General features: G+C 36.7%; 1 protein-coding gene across 7 annotated transcripts in view; it reads left to right on the forward strand.

The window, feature by feature from the left end:
• The window catches only part of YEATS2 (YEATS domain containing 2), a 119,733-nt gene that overhangs the window by 65,255 nt on the left and 40,567 nt on the right, over nt 1–13,911 (forward strand). For 4 of the 7 annotated variants that reach the window (XM_007195339.3, XM_057544965.1, XM_007195342.3 and 1 more), the window contains exons 8-12: nt 3,551–3,662; nt 7,119–7,163; nt 9,416–9,596; nt 10,592–10,834; nt 12,305–12,463. In XM_007195339.3, coding sequence (XP_007195401.2) covers nt 3,551–3,662; nt 7,119–7,163; nt 9,416–9,596; nt 10,592–10,834; nt 12,305–12,463 — 740 coding nt within the window. The remainder of the gene's footprint in view (nt 1–3,550; nt 3,663–7,118; nt 7,164–9,415; nt 9,597–10,591; nt 10,835–12,304; nt 12,464–13,911) is intronic. The other 3 variants (XM_007195340.3, XM_057544966.1, XM_007195341.3) reach the window with 2 other exon arrangements.

The following is a 13,911-nucleotide window of genomic DNA, read 5'->3' on the forward strand; positions in this document are numbered from 1 at the left end:
TGTCTCAAGTCAGCCTTCTCATTTGACCCCAAGCCTGTCTTTATTGCTGTTTGAACCTATGCTGACATCATGGCTATTTCTCTTACTAACTCAGCTGGTTTCTTCTATCCAGGGCACTGTGTTTCTTTGCTTTCTTTTCTCTAGTTTGTAATACAGCTGTTGCTTCCTCTACTTTCCAGGCTGCTCTCATACTCAGAGATTTTTCCTGCTTTGGGCTCTCCTGGTAGCCTCTGGTTTTGTGCCTGATGATTCGTATCTGTGCCTAGACTCCTCTCAGGTTGTGTTCTTGGACTCTGCCCTTACTGAATTCATGTCCCTCCTTAGTTTTCCAAAAGCACATCCCACTGACAGTCCTTTCTCCCTGCAATCTTGGCATTCTCTCTCATTACAAGAATTCCAAGCCATTGATTCATAATGAACATTTTCATTTTAAAGCATTCTCTCTTTCCCCCATTAACTTAAATGATATTATTCTTGAGTACATGAAGGTCTCAATTAAATTTTTAAACTTTTTATTCTGGAAAATTCCAGACATATATTGGGTTGGCTAAAAAGGTCCTTTGGTTTTTAAGTAAAAATAAAAGACATGGACTTCCCTGGTGGCTCAGTGGTTAAGAATCCGCTTGCCAATGCAGGAGACACGGGTTCGAGCCCTGGTCCGGGAAGATCCCACATGCCGCAGAGCAACTAAGCCTGTGTGCCAAACTACTGAGCCTGTGCTCTGGAGCCCGCGAGCCACAACTACTGAGCCTGTATGCCACAACTACTGAAGCCCGCATGCCTAGAGCCCGTGCTCCGCAACAAGAGAAGCCACCGCAATGAGAAGCCCACGGACCACAACGAAGAGTCGCCCCCACTCACCGCAACTAGAGAAAGCCCCCGCGCAGCAACAAAGACCCAACGCAGCCAAAAATAAATATAAAAAAATAATAAATAAATTTAAAAAAAAAATAAATAAATAAAAGACACATTTTTCATTTTCACCAAGAACTTTATTGAACAGTGGATTCACCGTTTTGTTCCACTACCTTCTGCCATTTTTCAGGCAACTTCATAATTCCATCTTTCCAAAACTTTTTATCTTTTTGAGCAAAGAACTGTTCTAGGTGCCTTTTACAGTCTTACAGGGAATTGAAATTTTTTCCATTAAGCGAATTTTGTAAAGACTGAAATAAATGGAAATCCAAAGGTGCAATGTCTCGTGAATACGGCGGATGAATCAGAACTTCCCAGCCAAGCTGTAACAGTTTTCGCCTGGTCATCAAAGAAACATGCGGTCCTGTGGTATCCTGATGGAAGAAGGTTATGCGTTTTCTGTTGACTGATTCTGGACGCTTTTGGTCGAGTGCTGCTTTCAGTTGGTCTAATTGTGAGCAGTACTTGTTGGAAATAATCGTTTTGTTTTCCAGAAGGCGCTCATAATAGAGGACTCCCTTCTAGTCCAACCATGTACACAACATCATCTTCTTTGGATGAAGACCGGCCTTTGATGTGGTTGGTGGTGGTTCATTTCGCTTGCCCCACAGGCAAAGCTTCCATTCCACATTATTGTACAGTATCCACTTTTCATCGCCCGTCACAATTTGTTTTAAAAACAGACTGTTTTCATTATGTTTCAGTAGAGAATCGCATGCGGAAATATATGGTCAAGAAGGTTTTTTTGCTTATGTGGAACCCAAACATCAAAGCGATTAACATAACCTAGCTGTTGCAAATGATTTTCAATGCTTAATTTGGATATTTTGAGTATGTTGGCTATCTCCCACGTGGTATAACATTGGTTGTTCTCAATTAATGTCTCGATTTGATTGCTGTCAACTTCAACCGGTCTACGCAACCGTGGAGCATCGTCCAGCAAGAAATCTCCAGCATAAAACTTTTGCAAACCACTTTTGACACATTTTGATCAGTCACAGCACCTTCTCCATACACTGCACAAATCCTTTTTTGCATTTCAGTTGCATTTTTATCTTTCTTGAAATAATAAAGCATAATATGCCAAAAATGTTCCTTTTTTCTTCCATCTTCAATATTAAAATGGCTACACAAAAATTCACCAATTTTGGGGCTTCCCTGGTGGCGCAGTGGTTGAGAATCTGCCTGCCAATGCAGGGGACACGGGTTCGAGCCCTGGTCTGGGAAGATCCCACATGCCGCGGAGCAACTAGGCCCGTGAGCCACAACTACTGAGCCTGTGCGTCTGGAGCCTGTGCTCCGCAACAAGAGAGGCCGCGATAGTGAGAGGCCCGCGCATCGCGATGAAGAGTGGCCCCTGCTTGCCGCAACTGGAGAAAGCCCTCGCACAAAAACGAAGACCCAACACAGCCATAAATAAATAAATAAATAAATTTAAAATAAATGTGATTTGAATAAAATATTAAAAAAATCTGGTTTAAAAAAAAAAAAGGATTCCTTCTAAAAAAAAAAAAAGTTCACCAATTTTGGGCTTCCCTGGTGGCACAGTGGTTGAGAATCTGCCTGCCAATGCAGGGGACATAGGTTCGAGCCCTGGTCTGGGAAGATCCCACATGCCACGGAGCGACTAGGCCTGTGAGCCACAATTGCTGAGCCTGCGCGTCTGGAGCCTGTGCTCCGCAACAAGATAGGCTGCGACAGTGAGAGGCCCGCGCACCGCAATGAAGAGTGGTCCCCACTTGCCGCAACTAGAGAAAGCCCTCGCACAGAAACGAAGACCCAACACAGCCATAAATAAATAAATAAGTAAAATTAAAAAAAAAAATTCACCGATTTTGATAAGTTCTTTTTTAAATGCACGCTGAGAAGACAGCTGTCACAATACAGTCTAACAAAATTGTTTCAAATGAAGTTGAAGACAACTAAGCGCTACTAGAGCCATCTTACTGAAAAAAATGAACGTACTTTTTGGCCCACGCAGTACAAAGTAGAGTATATTGAATCCTCACGTAACCAACCCCAATTATCAACAGCATGCCAGTCTTTTTCTCATCAATCTTCCTTTTTATTCCCTTGACAAATTACATTTTGACTGCTGAAAATTCTCTAGTCCAATTAGCATTCACACACATTCCTCTCTATTCACTAAAATTATATAAAGTCATATATAATTTGTTAAGTCTTCTTAGTAGATAGTTTCAAATAAATTGTCACTTTCAGATTGAGCATTCATGATTTATTTTGTTTTTGCCAGAGTGGAGGAATAAATGATTGTCTTGGGGTAGGGAACGTACCTCACAGCTTATGTCTATCAAGTAGAAATCAAGCTTTAATACTGCGACATCCATCAAATCACCTTAGTTCCCTGTCTGTGAAAATAATGACACTGGATTGTATGGTATAAGTGTCTTAGCTCTAAGTATTCAGTAGTTGAAAGTTTAATGTAGGTTTGAGTTGAATTTTTTATGATTTAGCATTTTAGCAAAATTCAGCATATTGATTTAGCATCAAGTGAGGAAATCTAAATAATTATTAGAAACATGTGAAGTTCTAACTTAGCCATTATGGGAAAACTATTCTTTCTAGAATGAGAGAGTGAACATGGACTAATATATTAATATCTGCTTTTCCCTAGAGAGCCTCCTTTTCACTTGACCAGAAGAGGCTGGGGTGAGTTTCCTGTCAGAGTTCAAGTTCACTTTAAGGACAGCCAGAACAAGCGGATAGATATCATACATAATCTGAAGGTATTGTAACAAAACATTGCTCCCCAGAAATGAAGTATCTTTTTTCACCTCCACTTGAAGTGGTGGGTTAGGCCTCTGAGAGAAGTGGCCATGGATAGTGGGAGCAGGATAAATCTTTTTGAGTGTGTTTTGCTTACTGCTACAACACTTGCCTTCTGAGAGCTGGGGAAGGGGTCACTTTACAGCAGAATGTATATTCTTTAAAAAGATGAACTGGTCAGATAATCAGAAGAATCTCTGATCAGAGATCACTGGTACTGTGTTACCTGGGGCTAACAAGAAAATGAAATCTTTTTCTTTTTAATCTGTATTTTACTTTTTACATTTTAATATTCTGTAAAAAGAGGCACAAATAATAAGCCTTGTCTATTTATCTCTTAAGGATAAATATAGAAGTGAACATATTTTAGGAAATATTAAGTACTGTGGAAGGTTGTAATACTTTTGAAATCCTTAACTGATATAGCCAGATGGTTTATTATGTAACCATTACAAATTTTATTTTAAAAAGTGTTTTTTATACATGGGAAAAACTACCATTATAGTAAATGAAAAGCATAGAGTATAAAACTATGTATATAGTATGAGGTCAACCGAGATTTTAAATAGGTAGAAAATACACAAAAGAAATACCCTAAAAAGTTGGAGTAATTGAAGTAACGACATTGTGGGCAGTTTCTCCTGCCCCTTTTTTCTGTGTGTGCATGTGTGTGTTTTTCTTTTCCAGTTTTATATAATAAACATTTAACTTTCATAGTTGGAAGACAGACCATTTTTTTAAAGTGCCCCACATCCCTCCCTGTAGTAACCTCGTGTACATTTTCTCTCCGTAAAATATAATCCTAATATTGAACTTCTCCCAAAGCGCCCTTACTTTGTGATTTACCACATTATTCCCATTAATTGCCCCCAAGTGAATCTGAGTACATTTTCAGAATTCCTGTTTTGTTCCCTTTGTTCCACAAACGTACCTTTTTCAACCTTAAGGCCGCCTGAGATTTGTCCTCCATTGTTGGTAAACAGCACTACTTAACTTCATGTTTAAGTTATTTTCTAGAGATTACTGTAAAACAAGATTGCCTTATAACCTCAGAGAAGAACTGAAACCAAATAAAGAACATATAGCCACTTTGTTTGGAGGGGCAGGATATGTTCCCACTTACTTAGAGGAAGGTCTGAAATAGTTTTGCTTTCCTCTTAACTTATTTTAAGCACCGTACATACCATCTTATATTGCACTGGGCCCAACCCTAATCCCTAAAATAAAGGGAATTGTTTACATAGTTTTTATACATATTTTATTGTCCTTATCACTTAGAGTTCCTGGTGAATGACTGAGACAGTTTTTAAAGTATTTCTTAGCAGATTTTCCTTAATTTTACTATTTATTACGTGTTGATTGGCCTTGAGAACTTAAGCACCTCTGTTGTGACCACTGATCTTTATTTATTATGGAGTATCATTTTTCCTGCAATTTCTTTGTTAACTCTCAGAACTATCTTTGATTCTTCCCTCTGAGTTCTAAATATTTGTTCACTTGCAGACCATTACTCTTTCTTTATAATTTTTCTTATAGACTACCCTTCGCCCTTTCCACTCTTAGTAGGCTATTATTATACTCTGTCTCCTGATTAGCTTCTTTAATGCTAATCTATCTTCTTTCCCCTCAGTCCATTCTGTACACCGCCATCAGATTAGTCTTCCTAAAACAGGAGAACCATTATGTTGTTCCTCTCTGAGAAGCTTTGACTGAATTCCTATTATTCAGGTTCAGACTCCCCTGCCTACTATTCCAGGCTCTTCACATTTTGACTTGACATACTTACCCTAAATTATCTCACACTAATCCCCTGCCTGAACATCCTACTCCAGCCAGGTCAGTCTGTTCATGTCCCAGAAATGCCTTAGGCCGTCTCTTAAGTCTTCTTTTATGCTCTTGCCTCCTCGAATGCCTGTGTGTATTCTTTCCATTCTTCATGTTCCTGTGTAGCTTTTCCTGGCTATTAAAGTCCATAGCGATCCCTCTGTATTCTGAAATTCTGTAGTACATAATAATCTATATTTGATACTGTAATAATTACTTTATATACTAAATACTCATTGTTAAGAGTTCAATAAAATTTAAAGTTTCTGGGATGAAATTCACATATCTGCATCCCTGACAGGTAGTCATCTAACCTCTCCTCAACCATCAGTGGAGCACAGTAATTCCCAAAACAATCCGTTTATCCATTTAGTAAATAAACTTTTAGAAGCTTCTTTCATAAATTTACCTAAAACTGCCGCCCGTTCCTCCCCCACCACCCCTTCTAACCTTGATCTCATTTATCCTAGTTTGATTTCTGGAATAGTACAGAACAGGACTTTGTTTTGTTTTGTAAGAACTCTAAAAATGTTTAATGATAGCGTTTGTGTCTCTCCTTAAATCATTTCTTCCTCAGCCAAAACCTGTTCTTGTAACATTTCTTGTATGCTGTGCTTTCTTTCCAGTTTCTCTTGTCATTTTGATAATAGTTCTATCAGTGTCTCTCTCAAAATGTGGTCCCAAGAATAAAACATAGGCCAGTGCAGATTACAGAGACTTAATCTATGCTCTGGATCTATGCTCTGAAGAATATGCAAAATGGATGTAGCCTTAAAATTGCCCATATCTTTTTAACAGTCATACTGTTGGCGAAGGTTTAAATGTTAAAACTCCAGATCTCTTCCATGGGGCTACTATAAATCTACCCTCTATTGCCTTTTCTATTATGAACACTAGGTCTCATGACTGAGTTGTCTTCTCTGTGTTGGCTGCTAAGGAACTCAGCCAGACTGAAATCTACTTCTTGCAAGCCTTTAGAATTTTCTATTTACTAACCTATCCCTGGCTTCATTTTTTCCATCTTTCCTTTCCACCCAACTTAACCATTTTTGCCTGTTGATCTTACTGTATAAGATTTATATGGTAAGCTGCCACAAATCCTTTTTTTAAATATACATTAAAGTATAAGAATAAGAACCTAACCTCTTTGTATGTAATTGTAAACTTTTTTGTTTATATTATTAACATTCCCTCAATTTATACTCCTTTCTCTCCTCTAAAGTAAATCATCCATGAAGCTAATGTCCTGGTAGTTATTAGTATTGCCTATATTGCCTAAGTTTTCATTCATTTTTTGCACAAGTGCTTAGTAAATATACCCTAAGTATATAATTGTGTCATCACACTGCATATATATTTTTATAGTCTGTTTTTATAATAACTACCTATATGTCTGAGGTTGTTTTTATTTATTTTACTCAGTTTTTCTCTCAGAAAATTGAGGGTTTTTATTGACATGATGAATTTATACGTTATGAAAAAGTAGATCCTATGATATGAAGACTTGCAGTGAAAGGGGTTTTAGATAAGACTGTATCCTAAGCTTTTTAAGTAAGCATAGTGAAACTTAATACTCTTCTGTCTTTCAATAGCTGGACAGAACTTATACTGGCTTGCAGACTCTTGGAGCAGAGACGGTAGGTTATTTTCCTACAGTATTATTTGGGAACAAGTAGAATGAAAATTGATCTTCGTTTTTAATTAGGAAAAAAAAAAGAATGCTTAATTTTAAAAAAAGTTTCTCTCCCCCCTTATTATTTATTTTTAAATTGTGATAAAATATACATAAAATTTACCATTTTAATCATTTTAAAGTGTGAGGTGGTATTAAATATATTCACATTTTCATGCAGCTGTCACTACCATTCATCTCCAGAGAACTCTTCATCTTGGAAAACTGAAACTACCCATTTATAATAACTCACCCTCTTCCCGCAACCCCTAAACCACTCTTCTATTTTCTGTCTCTATGAATTTGACTACTCTAGGTACCACATAAGTGGAATCATAGTGTTCTTTTTTTGTGTGTGTGACTGCCGTATTTCACTTAGCATAATGTTCTCAAGATTCATCCACGTTGTAGCATGAATCAAAATTTCCTTCCTTTTTAAAGGCTGAGTGACATTCCGTTGTATGTATACGTCACATTTTGTTCAACCACTTATCTGTCAGTGAGCGCTTGAGTTGCTTCCATCTTTTGGCTATTGTGAATAATGCTGCTAAGAATGTGGGTCTCTCTGTTCAAGTCCCTGTGTTCAGTACTTTGGGGTGTATACCCAGAAGTGGAATTGCTGGATCATACAGTAATTCTATTTTTAATTTTTTGAGAAACCGCCACACTGTTTACCATAGCAGCTGCATCATTTTACATTCCCACCAACAGTGTGTGTGTAAGGGTTTCGATTTCTCCACATCTTTGCCAGTGCTTGTTGTTTTCTGTCTTTTTGATACTATCCAGGGAGTGTGAGGTGTTATTTCTTTGTGGTTTTGGTATGCATTTCTGTAATAATTATTGATGTTGAGCATTTTTTCATGTGTTTATCAGCCATTTATGTATCTTTTTTGGAGAAATGTGAATTCAAATCCTTTGTCCGTTTTTGAATTGGGTTGTTTGGTTTTTTGTAGCTGAGTTTTAGGAGGTGTCTCTATGTTCTTGAGATTAATCTCTTATCAGATATATGATTTACAGATATTTTCTCCCATTCTGTGGGTTGCTTTTTCACTCTGTTATCGTGTCCTTTGATGCACAGAAGTTTTAAATGTTGATGTAGTCTAATTTATCTGTTTTTTCTTCTATTTGTACGTTTTGTATCATATCCAAGAAATCATTGCCAAATTCAGTGTTATGACACTTTGCCCCTATATTTTCTTCTGAGAGTTTTATTGTTTTAGGTGTTATGTTTAGATCTTTGATCCATTTTGAGTTAATTTTTGTATATGGTGTAAAGTAAACTTCCACCTTCATTCTAATGCATGTGCATCTCCAGTTTTCCCAGCACTATTTGTTGAAAAAACTGTCCTTTTCCCAATCCATGGTCTTGGCACCCTTGTCAAAAATAATTTGACCATGTATGTGAGAGTATATTCTATTCTAATGGTCTCTTTGTCTGTCTTTATGCCAGTACCACACTGTTTTGATTACTATAGTTTTGTAATAATAAATTTTGAAATCAGGAAGTATGAGACCTTCAACTTTGTTTTCCCACCCCATCCTCCCCCTCCTTTTTTGGTATTCATGATATATCAGCAGTAGCCATCATGATTAGAATTAGCAAAGTTAAACCTTACTCTCTTTAGGGAAATGTGCTGTCTTATGCCAGAAGATATTTATTGAGCACATACTATATGCTAAGCACTGGTTCAGGTACTGAGGATACAAAAATGAACAAATGAGAGTAGCTACTACTCTCAAGGAGTTTTATTCTTGGTTGTATTGAGAGTGGGGAGAAGGTATATAGTAAACATAAAAGCAAATAAGATAATTTCACTTACAAATAAGTGCTATAAAGAAGAGAGTAGCCGGAGGACAAGTTGGGTGCTTTAGCTAGGTTGGTTAGGGAAGGCCTCTCTGAGAAGGTGACATTTGATTGAGACCTAATGGTGAGAAAGAGGCAGTCATGCTGAGATTGGGGGAAAGAGTGTTCTAAGGTGCAGAAACACTAAATGGAAGGTCCCCAATTTTATGATTGGTTTCATTGAGTTATCTATTAAGCCAGATTAGATTACATTCTGGGATAAATCCTTTAGTTATTGAGATTGAAATTGCCTTTGAAGTATGAATAGAAATCATTTGCAACGTCTGTTGGAGCACCATGTTTTGAGACAGGTTTGGGGCTTTCTGTGACATTGATGATGGATTCATGAGCCCAGTTGTTGCCCAATCATGTAGGTAGTGGATGTTGAGCTCCATCGGCATTCTCTTGGAGAAGACTCGGTTTATCCTCAGTCCTCTGAGTCAGACATCTCAGATGCCCCACCATCCTTGCCTTTGACCATTCCAGCCCCTGTGAAAGCGTCCTCACCTGTAAAGCAGTCCCATGAGCCAGTACCTGATACCTCTGTGGAGAAAGGTAGTATATATTTTTCCTTGTATGGAAATGCATTTTTACCTTGTATAGAGCAGTCATTATGGCATGTTCCTTTCCATCACTTGATGTTGAACTGCTGTCTTCAGCGCCTTATGAGTGTATGGAAAATAAATTTTGCATAAGTAGGCATGCTGCTCTTCTACACAGACCTATTATGAAAATAGCCAAGCCCTTACTCTTCTCAGAAAAATTTTTTTATGCAGTTTTATCGACATTTTATAGAACACAAAACTCACTGAAAAGCATTACATTTTTATTCTTTGATGAATATAATGGTTTCCTCTAATATGTTACAGGAAGACTTTCTTGTTTGGTCCCTAATTGTGTGAACAAGAAGTTCAAATATTAGTATCTAATCTTATTTAAAATACAGTATAAGACTTACTATCAACAAATGTATTTTGACTATGGCATTTTTTAATTTAGTAAATATATAAGTATATAATTAAGTATTTAAGTGTTTACTTATATAACATATACAAATACATATACAAATACGATATACAAATTGATTCTAAATGGTGTTAGTTTGATCTGCAAGCCTACGTTTAATGTGATGTTAATATTTTAGTTCTTTTATAAAAATCTCAACTTTATTTCTCTTAAGTTTCAGTTGCATCTTTTTTATGGCCATTTAATAAAACAAGACATCATTAGATTAAGCTAATGCTTTCTTTTGAGTTTTTCTTCTTCTCTAAACAGTTTGTCAATTCATATATAAAGAATGGGAGAACATGATGAACTTGTAAATTTTATTATATAGTGTTAGCTAATATGTTTTCTAATTTTTTAAAAGAAGCATTTTAATGAAACATGATTCTAGGCATGATATTTACATTTCACCAGAAAATACATAAAGCAGTGTTAAATACCAGTCAACTGTATTTATTTTACTACTGGTAAATGGCTTAAATGGTTCTTGAAATGGTGAGGGATTTCAAAGTGGTTGATGACTTATTTGCCTGTTTCATTTCAAGAAGGATTCCCAGCCAACACTGAAGCTGAGAGACACACTACATTTTATTCTTTGCCATCTTCATTGGAACGAACACCCACCAAAATGACAACATCCCAGAAAGTTACCTTTTGTTCTCATGGCAATTCAGCTTTTCAGCCAATAGCATCAAGTTGCAAAATTGTGCCACAAAGTCAGGTTCCTAATCCGGAGTCACCTGGAAAATCCTTCCAGCCTATCACCATGAGCTGCAAGATTGTCTCAGGTATACATGGTATATATGAATTTGGTGTGTGTAAAAATTGTTGGAATGACAAAACAAAGTACTATGGCTTTTTTTTTTTTTAGTTTTTCTAAGCAGGGTTTTTGTTTAGTTAACAAGCAAGCTAATCACTGTTGATTAGCAAAGCAAAAGTGTCACAAAACAAAAACAAAAGTCATTCATATGGAAACAATTTTTGAACGAGGAAAGAAATAAAATTCAAAGCAGTCAAATTTTCATCTAGAATCAGCGCAGGTAAATTGTTTGCTAGGATGTATGGTGGAAACTAAGGTAGGAATTAAGTTTGGGAATTATATATGGAAACCAGAGTGACTAGTAATAGAAAAAATTTAGATGCCTTTTGGTTTGTAGTTAAGCTTCAAGGGTTGGTTTGGGATTGAGATATCTTTTATACTCTATAACCACGCTAGAAATTTACTCATTCCTATGATCAGTAGGTCGTTCTGAGGTTTCATTTTCACTGAGGTTGAATTGTTCATTGCCTCGCGACAGTTTATGTTAGGTAAACTTCTAGTAGAAATATGCTTTATAGTTTTGGCTGTGCCACCTCAGAAAAGACATGAAAGTGAGTCAATAGAATACCTAGGCAGGGGGAGACTTCTGTATAATTCTTAAATGAAGGGGGTGGGGGGAGTCTTCAGTGCTAAAAATAGCTAAGCAGAAATATGATCCAAGTCCTTGAAATTGATGAAAGGTAAAGAATGTATAATTTTACCTACCAGTTAGAAGCATTTTGGAACTTGCTGCTTCAGAGGTGGAATAGGCTGAACATATAAATTGTTTTGAAGGTTAGAGAAATTCATGGATAACAGATTTGATCAATAACTGTTGAGGATGTTTAATGATGTATCTGTCGGTAACTTCTGAGAGCTATGGGAACACGAATCTCTGGATTGTGGCTGTGACATGGTATGGAGAGAGACTTTTGTTTCGGTGGATGAATTTCATATTTTCCTATTGGAAATTCATTGCAAATCACGACTTGGTTCCTAAGTCTAGCTGTTCACTTGCCTCCCTAGCTTCAGTTTCTTCAAGTGTAACCAGTATTATAACAACCTGCCCAAGTTGTTGTTACCTGGGGATGCAGCAGTTCCACACTTATGTAAAGCACTGTGTTTTGAACTTTAATGTGCCTGCTGGGGTATCTTGTTAAAATACTGCTTTGTTGATATATTCGGTAGATCTGGGGTAGGACCTCCATATCTGTTTCTAACAGGCTGCCTGCTGCTGCTGGTCCATGGATAAGGATGTAGAGAGTAAAACGCACTAACCCCTGGCCTCAGCTGCTGCTGCTCTCAGCACCTGAAACTTACAGGCCCATCCTCTTCTCCCAGCTTGTCACCTTTGTACTGGTGGCCCTGCCCCTCCTCCATTTTCTTTAGCATCCTCTTAGATGGGCTGAATATATCTATTTTGTTTAGTTTATTTTGTTTCTCTTTTTTATTAATAAAGGTTCCCCTATATCAACCCCAAGTCCATCGCCATTGCCTCGAACCCCAACTTCCACTCCAGTCCATGTGAAGCAAGGCACTGCCAGTTCTGTTATTAATAATCCTTATGTTATCGTGGACAAGCCAGGGCAGGTTATTGGAGCCACCACTCCTACTGCAGGTGTGTGTTTGAACGGAACAATATTCGTGCAATCCCCAAGATTTGATCTTTTTTAAAGGTGAAATCCTAATGTGACTTAGTAGCCATATAATGAGAGAATGAAATCTTCAACCATAACAAGAGGAGGGAATACATAAGAGTGTGTATATAGACATATATATATATATATTTTTTTCCAGTGCTGTTTCTCTGAGGGAAGATTTACTTCTTGTAAAAGTTATATTTTTAGGAATTTAAGTTGTTTTTTTTTTTAAATTTCTTAAGATTCATAGTGAACCATAATTAATTTTCTAAAAAAGAAAAAAAAAGACTGGATTTTTTTTCTCATTTAGAAGACATTCTTTTTAGGCAATGTGATTAACTTTTCCAAATTAAGCTTTAGAGCAAGAATAGCTTTGTGAGCCATATATATTTTTCCCCAGTGAAATAAAAAAGTGATCTTTACTTTTCAGTGAATAAGATAAAACTTGCATGTGGGAGGGAAACTGAACCCTGTGGTTATTTAAAACAAAAAACTAAAAACAAAAAAAAACTCTAATAGGAAGAATAAGAAGTCTTTGGATTCCCCGTGTTTATCATCATAACCTCATATAAATACAGAGAGCTTTTCAGGTTTCTTTGAGGTACTTTCACTAACATTTTATTTATTCCCTTCAATTAAACTGTTTAAACACATGCGCCTCTGTGTAAACTTTCCTGTAGCTTTCACTTCTAATAGAAATATCGAAAAAAGAAATAAGAGAAATGACTATTAAGTAATGAGTGATTTTTTTCTAACATGTTTGATTTTAACACAGATTAATGTGTATTGGGCCTTTCCAACTATTTTTTTAGAAAGTTATGTTCTTTAACAATGATTATAATTGTGGGATTCCTTTAAAAAATGCTACTTTCAGAGATTCCCTTTTGAGTACACTTAAGGATGCCAAGTAGGTGTCTTTTGAGGATGTTTAGTTTTAGGAATCAGCCAAAGTCTCTGCAGGCAAGTTTGGTAAATGGAGGAGGTGACCAAGTACCATTTTTAGTCTTGACTTACTGTTGACTGTAGATAATGTGACTTATTTTGATCAGACCCTAAAGGCAGTTGTACTGATGGAGTATAAAGTGTTTAATGTCAGCATTTTGGAGTAGGTATAACCTTCCAGTGGAACTACTTTGAAGGAAGTAGCATTCAGTTGAATGCATACATTTTGGCACATTGTGAAATAGCCAACACCATTATGTTACAGTATCTCTTTCTATGTAAGTGCAGAATATATAATGTCTACTTACTTTACTTATTCTTCTACACTTGCTTACTAGCTTCTTGTCCCTTTGTAGGTTGGTGAAGCGGTCAGCTTCACAGGATGAATCCTTAAGTGTTTTTTTCTATAATAATATCATGGTTGTGAGTTTTCAGCCCTTCAAAATGAACAATAAATAGTGGGGAGGAGAGGAGGGTGGTGGAA

This window comes from Balaenoptera acutorostrata, chromosome 4 (assembly GCF_949987535.1).
Source record: "Balaenoptera acutorostrata chromosome 4, mBalAcu1.1, whole genome shotgun sequence".
NCBI classification, from domain to species: Eukaryota; Metazoa; Chordata; class Mammalia; order Artiodactyla; family Balaenopteridae; genus Balaenoptera; species Balaenoptera acutorostrata.